The sequence below is a fragment of the Eleginops maclovinus genome, chromosome 6 (genome assembly GCF_036324505.1).
Source record: "Eleginops maclovinus isolate JMC-PN-2008 ecotype Puerto Natales chromosome 6, JC_Emac_rtc_rv5, whole genome shotgun sequence".
Lineage (NCBI taxonomy): Eukaryota > Metazoa > Chordata > Actinopteri > Perciformes > Eleginopidae > Eleginops > Eleginops maclovinus.
In genome coordinates, this window is record NC_086354.1 from 21,086,987 (window position 1) to 21,102,639 (window position 15,653).

The following is a 15,653-nucleotide window of genomic DNA, read 5'->3' on the forward strand; positions in this document are numbered from 1 at the left end:
GTTATTCCTCTTGTCAGTAAATGGCTGCAGGAAGGTTGTTTGCCTCAGTTTTTTACCAAGGTGATGAGCCTCCCCCACACACGCCAGGCTCATTAGTCTAATCCTGGGTGTATTCTGCCTAGCAGGAATTCATAACAACACAAACAATGTGTGCATGCATGCTAACAGCCTTCTGTGGGGGAACGTTTTATCTCCTAATGAGTCCTGATCAGCCGCTTTCACGTTACTGCACGCTGAAGGAAAGGCGAGTCTCACACAGACGCTCAGACCCTTCACTTCAGCAAAAGTGCCAGAACAACTATATAAAAGAAAAGAGGTATAATGGGCCAAATACACACCAACATATACGTTGTATCTGCTGTGCATATGACAAATAAAACCTTGAAACCTTGAAACCTTGAAACCAAATGTAACTTTAGTAACAAAGTAAAATACTCATTGGGCAGCAAAATGCTCCCTGTTGGATTCAAAGATTCATGATTGCATTTGTTGGAAATAAAAATGTTAAGTCACAGGATCAATAAATATAATATCATACTTTTGGGGTTCCCTTATCCTGTAGGTTTTTGTGCATGTAAATGGTCTGCAAAGGCTATAATTCATCAAACGCCTCCATTGGACTTGGATAGTAAAATCACTATGCAACACTCACGATTCTGTTGGCTAGCACTCCAACACATTTTACATGATAGGCTAAGGGGCGGGACATCTCTAAGTGGTTGACCAATCACAACAGAGCCGGCCAGCTAACCAGTCAGAGTGTGAGTGCTGGGCTCTGGTTTCAGACAGAGGGTGAAAAGAGGTGCTGCAGCACAGGCAGTATGAGATCAATAAAGAGCTTTTTGAACATTAAAGCATGGAGTGAGGTCCCAGTGGAGAAAATAAATACAAATATGAACCTGAAAATTATCATAAAAGGGCCCTTTAAAGCAAAGCACAAGTTACTCTCTCATGTTTAAAGCATTAAATGCTGGTATTAATGCGTGTGCAGTCGCTACTGTTCCTCTCAGTTATTAGCCGAGCATCTGAGGCTATTATGATGATGATGATGATCATCATCATCATCATCATCATCAAGGCTCCTGCTGCATTATTAACAAGATAATGATGGAGGATGGAATTAACAATGTGATCATGAGCCGGGAAAATGTAGTCATCCTCGGCTCATAAACAGACAGATACTCTTTTGCATTTCTGAAACGAGCCTCTGCATCTATTAAATACATTTATGTTCCGTCGCTGTGGCCAGCTGTCTTTACATCATTCTTCATCACTGTAAAAAAAACAACATAGTGTTTACAGCAGTGGTAACCAACCTTTTCAAGCCCAAGATCACTTTTTATTCCAAATTGTAAGCCGAGATCTACCAATCCGATATCTTCCAAAAAAACCATGTTCATCTCGTATTTATTTTTGCAATCAATTTCTGTTGCAACAGGCTCAATGTACGTGCATACATACACACAAAGAAAAACACAGTTATCTGCTCAATGCACAATATTCATACAGTATATACGGAAGGCATATCTGTTCAATACAAACTATCCATATTTACATTATCTGTTCAATGTTCAACTAATAATATTCACATTTACAGATATTAGCCTACAGTTCAATGAACACAATCTATATTAAGTTTCTCTGTTCAATGCACAATATCTGTCAACGCTCAAGTTGCTCTATCAGCCTGACTTTAATGAGACTGCTGTGACTGCACATTATAAGTCTTTTGAAATCTGGTTGATCGTTAGTGATTGCCAGTCTGAGGCAGTCAGTAAGATGTGCGTCAGTCATACGAGTTCTATACTTGGATTTTAATTATTTTCGTTTGTGAAAAGGCAATTTCACAAACGTATGTGGAGCAAACGTAGGCCTTCAGTTTAAGCGCGCATGACACAATCAGTGGATACCGCTCTGTACTCAACGAGAGACCATAAGTCCTGGTCTCTTGCCTTCAATTCAATGTCGCTTTGCATTTCAATAATCTCCATGTCAATGCCCATCGGTAATGTAAACACCTCCTGCTTTTTAACTGACAGCTGTTCAATGTCAATGCTGAGGAAAGGGCTTGATACAAAACCAACTACTTGCCCCATGTCTTGTACCTCCACAAATCGAGCGCCAAATTCTGATGTTCAAATGGGCGCAGAATTGTTCAGGATGAAAAGCGTTTTTTTCTGTGAGGTTTTGTGACACCTTTTCAAGATTTGGGAAGTGTGTCAGCCTCGCATGTCTTAACTGAGTGGTCCACAAACTGAGCTTCACTTTGAATGCCTCCACTGCGCTAATCATGTGACCAAGCTCTCGGTCTTTCCCTTGCAATTCTCGGTTAAGGTCATTGAGTTTTGCGGTCAGATCGGTAAGGAACCCCAAGTCCAATAACCAAGTATCGTCGGACAGCTGCTCATACTCCTCGTGCCTCGACTTCAGAAAACTGATGATCTCTGGCAGCAAACCCAGAAAACGCTGGAGCACCTTGCCCCGACTGAGCAACCTTACATCTGCATGAACGATCAAATCTCCTTATGCAGAGTCGAGTTCGTCCAATAATCGAGTTCGTCCGGTGACTATTTTAACAACACCATTCATTACATGTGACATGTCAATTGCTTTAGCTGCCAATGCCTGTTAATGTATCACACAGTGATAGTTTACAAATGGTGGAAAGTCTGGGTCTTTTCTGCACAACGCGACGAATCCTGAACGAACACCGATCATCGCCGGTGCCCCATCGGTTGTGAAGGACAGTATTTTATGAATGGGAAGTCCTTGAATGCCTTGTTCACGTCCTCACCCCTGGTTCTTTCTTTCAATGGGATAAGGGCCAGAAAGTCCTCCTTGACAGTAAAATCCGTGAAAACCATTCGGACAAACACACTTAGCCGGGCTGTGTCTGCGGCGTCGGTAGACTCGTCAAATTGAATTGAAAAGTATTCCAAGAAAGATAAGTCTTTTAATACTTGCTGGGATACATCTTCGGACAATGACTTGACTCGTCCGGCTACAGTAGGTGCACCGAGTGGTAAACTTCTTATCCTTGCTTTTATGTCCTCTTTGTTTTCAAAATCAGCAAACAAGACGTCAGCTGTAACGCTCATTGCTTCTTTGTTCAACTCACCATCCGTAAATGTTTTTTTGTGCTTAGCCAAATTTGGCTAACTCTGAAGGACGTTTCTGTCTGCCTTGCTCTTTGCTGTAGGCGCGATGAAAAGCGACTGCTGTGCTTCTAGTCCTCTTTTCAGTTCATCAATTCTTTTTGATCTTAATGCGCTGTTGAGTGGATATGAGTCTTTGAATTTAGCATGGGTGCTAGCATGATGGCGCTCCAGGTTGCCACGTTTTGGCAAGGCTACCGCCTGTTGGCATATGCCATATGAGGCATATAGTCTTCTCTTTTGCTGATGTGAAAAGATATTCATGCTCCCATTCAGGTGGAAATAATACATTTTTGATTTCTTTTTTGCCGGACCCTCAGCCATATCGATGTTAACTGTTAGTTAAGGTTGGCAGAACTTGGCACAGTTTAAAGTTACTACTTTCTCAAGATGAACTTTAGGATATGATCTTTTTTTAAACCCCACCCACAATTGCATACAGCCATTCATAGACCTCAGCATATCAAATCAAAAAACCAATTGGAGTTTGTAAAATGACCTATGCGGGATTCAAATCAACAAGCCAGAGCTAGGTCTAGAACGCTTGTTAAAACAACCAACCAACCAGAGCATGAACATTTCTTTTTGGTTATTTAGAAAATGTGAAAATGCTAGAGGTGGACAGTGAAGGCTTTGAAGATCGACCAGTCGATCGCGATCGACCTGTTGGTTACCGCTGGTTTACAGCGACAAACTTTTTCTCAGCTCTGTGTTGATCTTTAGAAACTTACTTTGTGGAGTTACAAAGCGTGAACAGTGTTGTAGAGGAAATTCAGGTATTTAGGGACCACTTCAGAGCTTCTATTAACCGAAGCAGAGCAAAGCTTCGATTGAAACAACTGAAGGAGAAAAAGCGCTAAAGCAGCTTCACTCATCGTTACTGCTGTTCATCTTGACTGCAAATAACTGCAGATAGAGACAAGGCAAAGTTTCAAAGGAGTTCCTTCATAAATACAAACTAAAGATCAGAAATATACTGTTTCACAATCTTTAATAAGGACATTTTTATGAGTTGTTTGCATGAACTCAAACTATTTGAATTTTAAGAGCAACCTGCCTGCTGGCTGAGGATGAACACGAATCCCACTTGTTATTGAGCTCATTACCTAAAATAATTGATTCTTTAAAGAAGCTGTCGGGCTGTAATTTATTTGTTTGTTGTTGCATTTGTTATTTGTTCAGCTCAGGTTCATTTTGTTCTCACAACAGAGGACGGAACAAGGACTCAGCAACAACACTTTCTCTTAGGCCATACATTTTATTGCAGCCATGAATTACCTGCTGAATGCTGACTCCTGTTTTCTGATTTGTAAAGAGGATACATTTCACTATAATTTGATGAAGTGTTTGCACATGGGGGTTTTAGTGATCGGACTTGTCCTGGTGAGAAAGGAGTGCTGCTGTGTTACCTCTTATTTTTAGCACACATCTGCACTGGTTGACTGATTTTGGTTGTTTATTTTTTTAATGTTATTTGATGTTTTTTGCGTGTTAGTTTTCACCTTGGGGTTTAGCAGAAGCAGAAACAGAACTTCAATTGCTGCTTTTAATGTTATCTTTAAATGTTAGACTCCCTTCTTGATGGAACAACCATATGTTATTTCAAAAACCAATAAACACATTTTTTAAAAGAAGAAGATTATAATAAGAACCAGAAACGAGCAGAATATGTTTTTGTAGTTACTGCATGTGTCCTCTGACTGTGTCAAGTATTTCAATTCATTACATTTTTTAGCACCTCCAGGTTAATTACTTTTTGGTGAGATGCCTGAAAAAGCCGACTTGCACATAGCCGCCTTGAGCCTAGCAGTGATGTAGTGTGTTTGACGTTGGCTTTTTACTTCTGGCTATTGTGTTTGCACTTCAATTATTATTTTAAAAAAGGTGTAAATACGCAGAGATTATCTTTCTGGATAACCTGTGTTAGTCTCATTTACCACAGAGCTTTTTTCTACAAAATTCCAAAAACCAGTGGAAAAATCCCATTGCATTTTGGTCGAGCGAACTGTTGCAATATTCACTCCCAGGTCGGCCTACAAAAATACGTCATCCCTGATCCACTCTGAAATAAGACTATCACATAATGGACCAGCTGTTTCTCCCTGTCCTCATATCTGGATTCTTTTTTCTTTTTTACTGCAGGAAATTGAGAGCTCTTTTAATGAGATTGTGTTGAGCCACCACAGCGAAAATCAATTTAGTCGTCCTGACAATCACAGAAAATTCCTCTGTTGACCTACATGTCACTGTGACCCAAATGCATCTGCTGAGGCTTGTCAAAGATCTCAATGAAGTTCACATCGGTGGCGCACACCGCACTGCATACAAAAAAGCTCGAATCTCTAGGAAAACAGAGCCGGGGTGAGAGGTGCTGTAACTGCAGGGTGAGATATATTTTCAGAAAAACAAACAAACCAAAACTCACACCTTCTTCCCAAAGTGAGGAAGCTGTACGGACAAATTCTATTCTCCACACTTCAGATTACTGTTTCCATCATTCTGTCGGTGTTCACTGCAGAAACACACTAACAACTCTGCTGTGAGAGAGTGTGCAATCAGAGAAGACAAACAGCAAAGACTGCAGACTCATGGACGCTCTGTTAACCTCATTTTGAACCAAATACTTCAGCTGGTCTTCATCACATAGTAGGGCTGAAACTAACCATTATTTTCATCAATACATAATCAGGAAATTATCTTCTTGTTTAATCTTTAGTCGGTAAAATGTCAGGAAATAAAGAAATATGTCCACCCTGTTTCTCAAAGTACAAGGAGATGTCTTTTAATTTCTGGTCTTGTCAGTGGAAAGATATTCATTATAGATGTTCACTTTAATATGTAATAAAATATTGAAAAGCAAGAAATCTCCTAATTGGTCGTTTTGAAAACTGTATCTTCTTTCATTTTTGCATAAAAAGTATGATTAGGATCAATCCATCAAAAACTTTGTGGCAGTTTTTCTGCTTTTAATCGTCTGATCGCTGCAGCTACAGGGCACGCCACACAAGGAGTTCTTATCCTGATGCCAGTCCATTGATATTTTATATCAACGACTACTTGGGTCTGATCATCCCTCCTTCACTATGCTGACCAGCTTTTTGTTGCCTTATCAAGCTGCTCTACAAGCGACACACAGAAATCAAAGTCATATCAGAGTTGTCGTTATTAAGGGATACGGACTTGGAAACAGTGTTAATGTCAACATCCATCACGCAATTACAAGGATTTTTCTAAAGGCTCTGATATATCCAATATTGCAGGTAATAGAATGGAAATGCCTGACAAAAACATCTGGTATCGTGATCAGAATGTAACTTGTGAAGTTTAGCATAACAAAACCATGTGGATAATAACTTTTATTAACGGACTACAGGCGAGACAAAAGGTTTTGCATTTCTTTTCACGCTGTCTCGTCTATACATAACCATAAAACTCAGCAGCAGAGGGGTTCACCTTTATTAAATGCTGGAGCAGCTTTTCTTCAATGGTGAGAACAATGGCTGATATCTAAAAAGACGGCATCTTTTGTCTGTGCGTTTATGAATAACTGCAAATTTGCAAGTGTGTCTCTCCAGCTCCTCACCAACATTATTCAACTAGAGTCTCTGAACCTAACTGGAGGAACGGTTCCTCCAAAACATCTCCTCTAATTTGGTGTTTTGATGCAGAGCAACATGTGACGCTATAATCTCCCATGGGTGTTCAACTGGGTTGAGATCTGGTGACTTTGAAGGCCACAGCATATGAATCACAAACTCATTTTCATACTCATTAAACCATCCAGTGAGCTTTTTTTCCCCTGAATGCATCTGCATTTGTTTTACTCTCATTTATTCAGAGTATTTTTCTTGAATTTGTTTCGCTTTGTTGATTGTATAAATTGACCTTTTCCAGAGCAGGGGATGACGCATCTGGATTTGCTCTGAGAGAGAATAAGGAGTATTTACGGTGTCTGTTTTACACTACATAGAGAGTCGGGGGTCCGGGAAAGACCCTGCTGTTGATGTAACTTGAATTAATGTAGAGTCCCTCGAGCAGTGAGGAAGGAAGAGGAGGCGGAAGCAGCTTTGTATAACGTCCAGGAAAAAAATGCTTACTCCTCGACACCACTGGAGGTGTAATCAGTCGGCATGCGGTGAGCGGGAGAACAAAAAATCTTCAAGGAGCAACCATGACACGTTCTCCTAAATGAGGGGGGGATATATATCAAAGTGTTTCCTGTAATTGGGACTGTTTCTATTGAAGGCAGACATCGGGGTGCAACGATTTAATGTCACATCAGCAAAACACTCCAACGCCACAGAAGTGTTTCTTTTAATGTTCCCTCTGTCATTTCTTGTTTTACAAAAAACATTTCCAACCTCTAAACACAGCTCCTATGCTCTATTTTCTGCCAAAGAAACCAACCAACAAACCCCAGGCCCCCGTAATTAATGACCTTGGTATCCAATATGTTTCTAATCTGGGGAGTTTTGGGGGACGCTCACGGCATACAGAAAGCGATTACGCCAAAATACAAGTAAGAGTTTGATCATCCCTCTCCCCCACCATGGAGGACATGCTCATTAATCACGTCTAAAGAGCTGAGTAATGTAGCTCGCCTCGTAGGTCTGGGGAGCCAGAGGAAGGCAAAGCAAAGAAATTGGGTTTTATTGCCGAGCTTCCTGCCAGCCGTCTCTTTGCATTTGCCCTCAACGATGCAGGAGCCAGCGGCGGCTCATCATCTTTCTCCTGATGTTGTGCCAAAAGGTATCATCCATTTATCACAGTTTAACCTTTTCAGATCCTTCACAGGTCTCTCAGGGGCCAAATGAGGAGAGAGACCCACAGGCTACCGCTTACAAGTACCAAAGGTTAAAACATGCAGAAGCATGAAATCACCATTCAGCTCATGACACACGTCTCAGGAAATTTCCCTTCTCTTCCTTTATGTTGAAAAACGTACGACTTCACCAGCGATTCCCTCGCCACAGAATGCCAAAAGGCATCAAGTGTGAGATTACTCCGTCGAGGGAATGCTTATCGAGACGCAGTCCCCCCCCCCCCCCCTGCCTCCTCAACACTCCCACTCCTCATTCATAATTGCTTTCCAGGCCTGCATTGGAAAGAGCCTGAAGCTGTGTTATGTTTAGCGGGAGCAAAATGCACTGGAGATAAGTTGAAATCCAAGACTGTGCCCCAATTGGGAGCGCTGTAGCATAACGAAATCACTATTCTCTTCTCTTCAGTCGAAACGGAGCATTTTTATTATTCTAACAAAGTCTCTGCATAAAAATATTGGTTATCTGGCTGCTAATGTAACATGCAGTTCCCATTGTAATTTAAAACTCTGAATGGTGCAAAACACACACACACACACACACACACACACACACACACACACACACACACACACACACACACACACACACACACACACACACACACACACACACACACACACACACACACACACACACACACACACACACACACACACACACACACACACACACACACACACACAAACACACACACACACACACCTTGGCCATAACAGCCTAATTGGGGAGTTTTGTTTTTCGCTTTCCAGCTGGCAGATTGCACAGAAAAATCCTAATGAATGGTGAAAAATGTCTTTGTTCCTTGGAGAACACAGAAGATGTGGCTGTCTGAGATGAAATATTAAACATCTCACTTCTCCAGCTGTCACTAAAGCAGAGGTCGGGAGAGGGATGCCTTGTCATGTCTTCATTGGCCCAGATGGCTTTGTTCTCCGTTGGCTCAGAGCAGTGAGCAGCTAGTCGTAAAATCGACTGTCCAGAGTTTGTGCAGAACAACCTCATTTGTAAATCTTCTGTGTCATCTCAGTGGTGTTGGCTCCCGTTAACGTCTCCTGGAGTTGGACCACTTTATGGGAGTATCTCAAAAACGATTGATGGATTATTCCTGAAATTTGGAGGAAACATTCATTGTTCCCAGAGGATAAACCATACAAACCTTTGTTGATTAATGTGCTTTTTGTTTGGTGAAACACCTCAAGTTTTAGTAAATCAGTTGCATGAAATTTGGATCAAACTTGCATGGTCCTAGTAGGATAAATCCTAATGACATTCTTGATCCACAGACTCCTCACTTTGGTTTTGTGTAAAATATATCATGGATGAATAGCCATAACATTTTGCAGAGACACTCATGTTCCCCTTAGGACTTGTTTTAATGGCTTGACAGATTCCTTAACTTGCCATCTAGCACCATGATCAAAAGGTCAACACATTAGTATTTACAATGCGATCAAAAACCTGCAACAATAACGCCAGTCCAATAAACAAAGTGAAAAGCATTGACGTCGGGGATCGTGACATTGTTAGCGGACTGCGATGACTCTGTGGAGTACTCTCTCAAGGAGACTCTTTGTCTTTTTTGTTAGGAAGCCGAAGCGTTTGACTTTAAATCGTATATAAACATCTTGTGAAATGTCGGTCTGGGTTCATCCCGTTCCCCCGTGACATCGGGGCGTCCCTCATGTTTGATAAGACTCCTTGTCTCCTCCATTACTTCTCCCCCCGACTGTCTGGCATGATATCTGTTAGGGAATCTGCATGATAGCGGTGTCAGAGAGGCAATCAGAGGGAGGTGGTAGCGCTACCTCGTCCTTCCATCTCCCACGAGAGACGAGCAAGAGTGGTTTCCTGTCCTCCTCCTCATCCTCCTCGCTGACAAAATAAAATGTAAGATACTACTAGAAGAAAGGAAACCCCTTGGGATCTTGCTATCGTTTGCTCTTGGTTTCTCCCTCCTTCACTCACTTGTCTTCTTCTCGTAGGCTGAACCTTTCCAGGGTCCTATATTCTCTTTTATCAATCTCCACCCTTTCCTACTTTTCTCTTCTTCTCTTGGTCTGTTTGCCCTTAGTCTTCACGAGAGTCATTTTCCGTCTTATTTCCTTCCTTTCTTTGCTTCCTCATCTCGTCTATATCTTAAATGCACGCGGTCTGTCAGCCAATGCTGCTGCAAATCTACAAATAGATTACACTAAATCACATCAGCATTAAAAAAAAAACTGGTACACAGGATTTAAATGGATTCTGTTGCATAAATAGTGTCTGTAAAATACAACAAAAATATTGTTGATAAGTATCGGCTCATAATCCGAAGAAGAAAGAATTGCAGTGTTCTTCAAATGTTTCAAAATCTTGCCAAGAAAGCCCACAGAAAACTTAAATGCTTCAAGTTGTTTTTTCTCAGAGTTGTGATGAGTTTAATACTCTGGTGGAAGATAAAGTGAAATGGTCAAAGGCTGGCTGGCATAGCACCGAGTGCCAGGCTGCTGATATCTTGCGTGGATCAATATGGCAGAGAGGTCAGCGAGCAAAGATGAACAAGACAAATGTTCATGCCAGAGGAGTTTTTCCAAACACCACTCATTCAGATCTGCGGAAGAACTAATGTGAGGCAAGGTCAATCACTTCTTCAATTCTCCATATGCACAGAGAAGGCTCATCTGTGAAGTCAAGGCACCGGCAGAACAAAATGTCTCGGAAAACTGAACGTAATGGGTTTGAAGGTTGGCCTGTGTTTTGTACTTCCACATGCTGTAGTAGCAGAGTGCATTTGGATCAGAGTATTGATTGCAGCTTGCAGTGGAAAAATGTGAAGAGTGATATAATAGCAAGTTTTGAAAAAAGCATAAATGATGTTCAGTGGAGCCTTGGCCCTAATTGATGTCCCTTGTCACTGAAATGTCAATAAGTTTATTGCCGAGAGAAAAAGATAAATTGGCGGTTTACTTAGCATGCTCGGCTGCTCCCGTCAGAGCGGGAAAATCAATTCCCATCCAAAGCTGGGTTTACTGACGCATTACAGACAAATCCTCATCAAATCAAAACCAACACTGTCACTGAATATTGGCATTTCGGGCGTTGAGAAAAAAACATGCTGCTGCGTGTCCCCTGAGCTGGCTTAAATATGAATGACTCGTTTTATATTTATATGTGCACCGCCCGAAATCTGTCAGAAATGCAAGACTCATTATATTCTTATATTCGTTCTGAATTCAAGACCAAACACTCATACAGCCTCTGGCATATTGACCACAACAAATATTAACTGGATTTTAATGTCCTGTCTCACAGCATGCTGTCAACCACATCCCACTTAGAAACAGAGTCACAACAAAAAGTTTACACACTTTAATGAAAGTTCTGGTTTGGGGAAAACCAAAAACAAGCAAAAGCAAACCTTACTTAACTTACTTAATGACTTGTTTGCACTTTTTACTGCCTTGACCGTATTGTTTAGTATTTGTATGGTAATGTTTTGTAAGCGTACTGTTGAATGTATCATAGGTCCAAATTTATAGGCACTTATTAGTATTATGTGTGATTGCACAATCGGGAATGCATGGAATTTCGCTGTACCCTGTATAGTGACAACAAAAGGAATCTGAATCAAAAGCAGTGCGACCTCAGGCAGGCAACTAAACTAAACACAGTTTGAGTCCTTAAAAACATCTCCAGGGACAAACAGGCTGTGCAAAAACATCAGCTAAAACCACATCATCTACAGGTAAAACATGAATGCATGTGAAATGTTTGTCAGAATTGTCCATTCTATGGAGCACTTGTCATAATGTCTTTCCCGGACAATACAGAGCAGATATTCTCAGCAACGGGACGCAGAAATGGACGGCCGATGTTCATGTCTTTTCTGTTTGACTTTTGGGGGTTTTCCCTTTCCTGCAGTGTGTTGTATACGTTTTTGTGCATGTAAATGGTCTGCAAAATTCCCTCCAGAGGGAGTTTCTCTCCCACACGCCTCAAAGGAGTCCAACGCCTCCATTGCACTCCTTTGTTTACTTCCGTAACATGATGACATCACTATGTAACACTTAGACTTCTATTGGCTAGCAATCCAACACATTGTACGTGATAGGCTAAGGGGCGGGACATCTCTAAGTGGTTGATCAATCACAACAGAGCCGGCCAACTAACCAATCAGAGGAGACTGGGCTCTGGTTTCAGACAGAGGGTGAAGAGAGGTGCTGCAGCACAGGCAGTGTGAGAAAAATAAAGAGCTTTCTGAACATTAAAGCATGGAGACATGTCCCACTAGAGGCACAAAGTACAAAAATAAACCTGAAAATGAGCAGAATATGTCCAATGACTGCATTGGATACGGAGCCATGCTCACACATCATTGTTGGCATGGTGATTAATGTCATGCTGCATGAGAGGCAGTCCATGTGGACACTAATGGTCGCACAAAAACTCAAAGTAACCTTCACTGCTTTATGGCTTACCAAACAAAACTACAAAAATAAGAAACAATGAAATACATTGCTGGTGCTTATTTATCTTTGGATCAAAGCACCAACCATAGCGCTCTCGATTTGAAGGCTGGAATGCCTGTTAGAAATGTTATATATTATGTCCATTATGTAAGGTGGCCAAAGTTCTGAAATAAGGAGCTCACAAACAGCATTTCTTCTGTGAGTTTTTGTCACATTTGCAAGCTTAAACAGACAACCTTAAATCATTTTCAGGCTGAGAGAGTATCTTCCTTTTCTTTCAGTATCCATTAATGAACTTTTGTGAAGCTTACAAAGACGAAGATACTTCCTATTATACTTAGGCACACAGAGAGATGCTTCCTGTAATCTTTGGACACCCAGAGACAGAGTCATATAGAGATTTAATCATCAAAGATAAGTCACCGGAGACTGCATTCCCTTAATAAAATTAAATATATATACACATTTGAATATCATTATATACCCCTTTGAAAAGGTACCTTGGAAACAGGTTGAAAATGGTTGCCTCATTCTGATCACAGATATTATGTCACCATGACTACTGACTGAACTTTTCAACGCCATCAAAATCGCTTCTGCACATGTTGGTTTCCGCACCGATGCAATTTATTTGAATGAATAATAGTTGTACCTTCTGTTGCCAACCTGCGGTGCTTTTTCATAAGATTAAGTGACTCTTCAGAGCCCCTGGTGTTTAATTTAGCAAAAGTTTATTTCCCTACCAGGCTACTTTTTTGACATTTGCGAACAATGTGTTTACTTGCAAATCTGTCCGGCTGATACATGTACACGCTGCCTTTTTGTCAAAGCAACAGCCTCTTCTGAGAGCAGAGGGGGAGGCTGTGAAATTACTCATATGCAAATCAACCTGTGCCATAAATCTGATGATTTAAAGCAGATCTTCAGCAGCCAACATATCATTTTCTCCAGAGAAAGATGGCACTAATTAGCTCTGTCATTCAAAGTGTTGTCTATCCTGCCACCGAGGAATTACTCCCGGATTCCGCCCTCAGGCCTCTGGTCGAAGTGACTATTAACCTTTATTTGCAGAAAGTCAATCAAATCGACAACAAAGAGAGACACATTTTCTACAGGGAGGGCAAACAACCACAACTACAGACCATGTTGTGATGGGATCACTCAAGCCACGACAATAAATCATGCCAGAAGAGTAAAGTGGGGACATAAAGTGACCCCTGTTGGTCAGGCTGCATGATCTTCATTTTGATATCAGCTACACACCTGTTAAGTTTAGTATCTGTGTCCTGCGCTGTTGCAGCTCTATGACCATGACACAATCTGCCCACATCCGGACAGACATAAAACACCTGGCATATAGCTCCGTTGTAGTTCCCACCACAAAAGGGTCTCCAGAAGTGCATTTTTCATGAGAACGCGTAAAAATGCACAAAAGGTTGAAAAATAAAGAGCCGCAAAATGAATATAACAATGCAAAGAACTACAAAGAAATGCCATAAAAAGATGCTAAAAGACTACAGAGAGACACAAACTGAATGTGAACCATTTCTGCGTGTTTTTCATTCTGGGATCTATTGTCAAAACGTTCTCTAAATCTAGCATCCTAAATCCAACGGGTTAGAGAACTGTTGCATAGATCATTACTCTCAGAGTTGCAAACCGCCCACCATCAACCAAATAGCCTACAGAGAAGCCGCCTTGTACGTTGCCTAAAAAAGAGAAAGCCTTTACAAGGTGATTAGGTCTGCTTAACTTGCAGCGGCTTCGCTCCCCAGTACTCACATTGATTGTTTTCTCCTGGCTTGGTAAATAGATGGAAGTCAATACACACTCCTGCTGTGACATCAGGGTTCACCTAGCTGCAGGTCTCCTGGGTTTACCAATTAGAGAGGAAGAATGCAGCCAAGGATTTCATCTGTAGCCTAAGCTGTTATTAGTAACGACAGGTGGGTATTGAGTGTGGCGCTACACTGTTCTGGAGAAAATTGTGATAAATGACAGAGGGGTTAAGCTTTCTTTCTCTAAAGAGCTGTGAGGATAGATGACTGCTGGTCATTAGACAGGGGGAAGTGTGTGTGTGTGTGTGTGTGTGTGTGTGTGTGTGTGTGTGTGTGTGTGTGTGTGTGTGTGTGTGTGTGTGTGTGTGTGTGTGTGTGTGTGTGTGTTACAGAAAATACAAAGTGGCAATGCAGTGCACAAATAGGGCATCTTGAGGGAAACACTGGCTTCACTTAGGTGCCCATTTTGCAGCGCTTTAGCCAAACTTTTGAAGTCATTAATCCACCCTCTCCATGTATTGAGGGCCAGCCACACACACACACACACACACACACACACAAACACACACACACACACACACACACACACACACACACACACACACACACACACACACACACACACACACACACACACACACACACACACACACACACACACACACACACACACACAGTAACTAAATACATTTACTCAGGTATTGTACTTAATAGCACATTAGAGGTACTTTACCCTATTATATTCATTTTATACAACTTTAAACTTCTACTCTACATTTTGGAAGCCAATTGTTTACCCCACTGCATTTCTTTTACATATATTTAGAGGCCACATTATAAATTCAGATTTTGAAACACTATGTAGGAAAATCTGAATGAAATCAGATTATTTGGTAGTTTTACTCTAAAGAATCTGAATATATTTTCCACCACTACACACACACACACACACACACACACACACACACACACACACACACACACACACACACACACACACACACACACACACACACACACACACACACACACACACACACACACACACACACACACATGTTTACCTTATGGTCGATGATGCCGCTGTATCCCTGTAGGATGGGGGGGTGAGGCTTGGGCGCCCTGACGGAGGCTTCAGTGGGCCGCTGCTCATGCTGCCGGGTGTGTGTTTGTGTGTGTGTGTCGTTAGCGTCCCTGGAAGAAGTGCCGTTGAAGCTTCCGTTGTACACGAGGAACAAGCTGGCGCACATGAGAAGCACGAGGAGCACAGCTATCCCATGGCGCTGATGCAAAGACACAAACAGATGCTGATTATTCCTGTTGCACCGGACTGACTTTATGCTGCTCCCTCGTCTTTCTCATTTCCTCTAAGTGTGAACACAACTTTTTTTTTAAACCCAGCTTTTATCTAGAATAATCAGAATCATGACATTGAAGCCAGGTTGTTAG

At 41.6% G+C, this 15,653-nt stretch overlaps 1 protein-coding gene across 3 annotated transcripts in view; it reads right to left on the reverse strand.

The window, feature by feature from the left end:
* Positions 1-15,653, reverse strand: part of st6galnac5a (ST6 (alpha-N-acetyl-neuraminyl-2,3-beta-galactosyl-1,3)-N-acetylgalactosaminide alpha-2,6-sialyltransferase 5a) — a 62,807-nt gene that overhangs the window by 30,725 nt on the left and 16,429 nt on the right. For all 3 annotated transcript variants that reach the window (XM_063886918.1, XM_063886919.1, XM_063886920.1), the window contains one exon: positions 15,269-15,487. In XM_063886918.1, the coding sequence (XP_063742988.1) occupies positions 15,269-15,487 (219 nt within the window). The remainder of the gene's footprint in view (positions 1-15,268; positions 15,488-15,653) is intronic.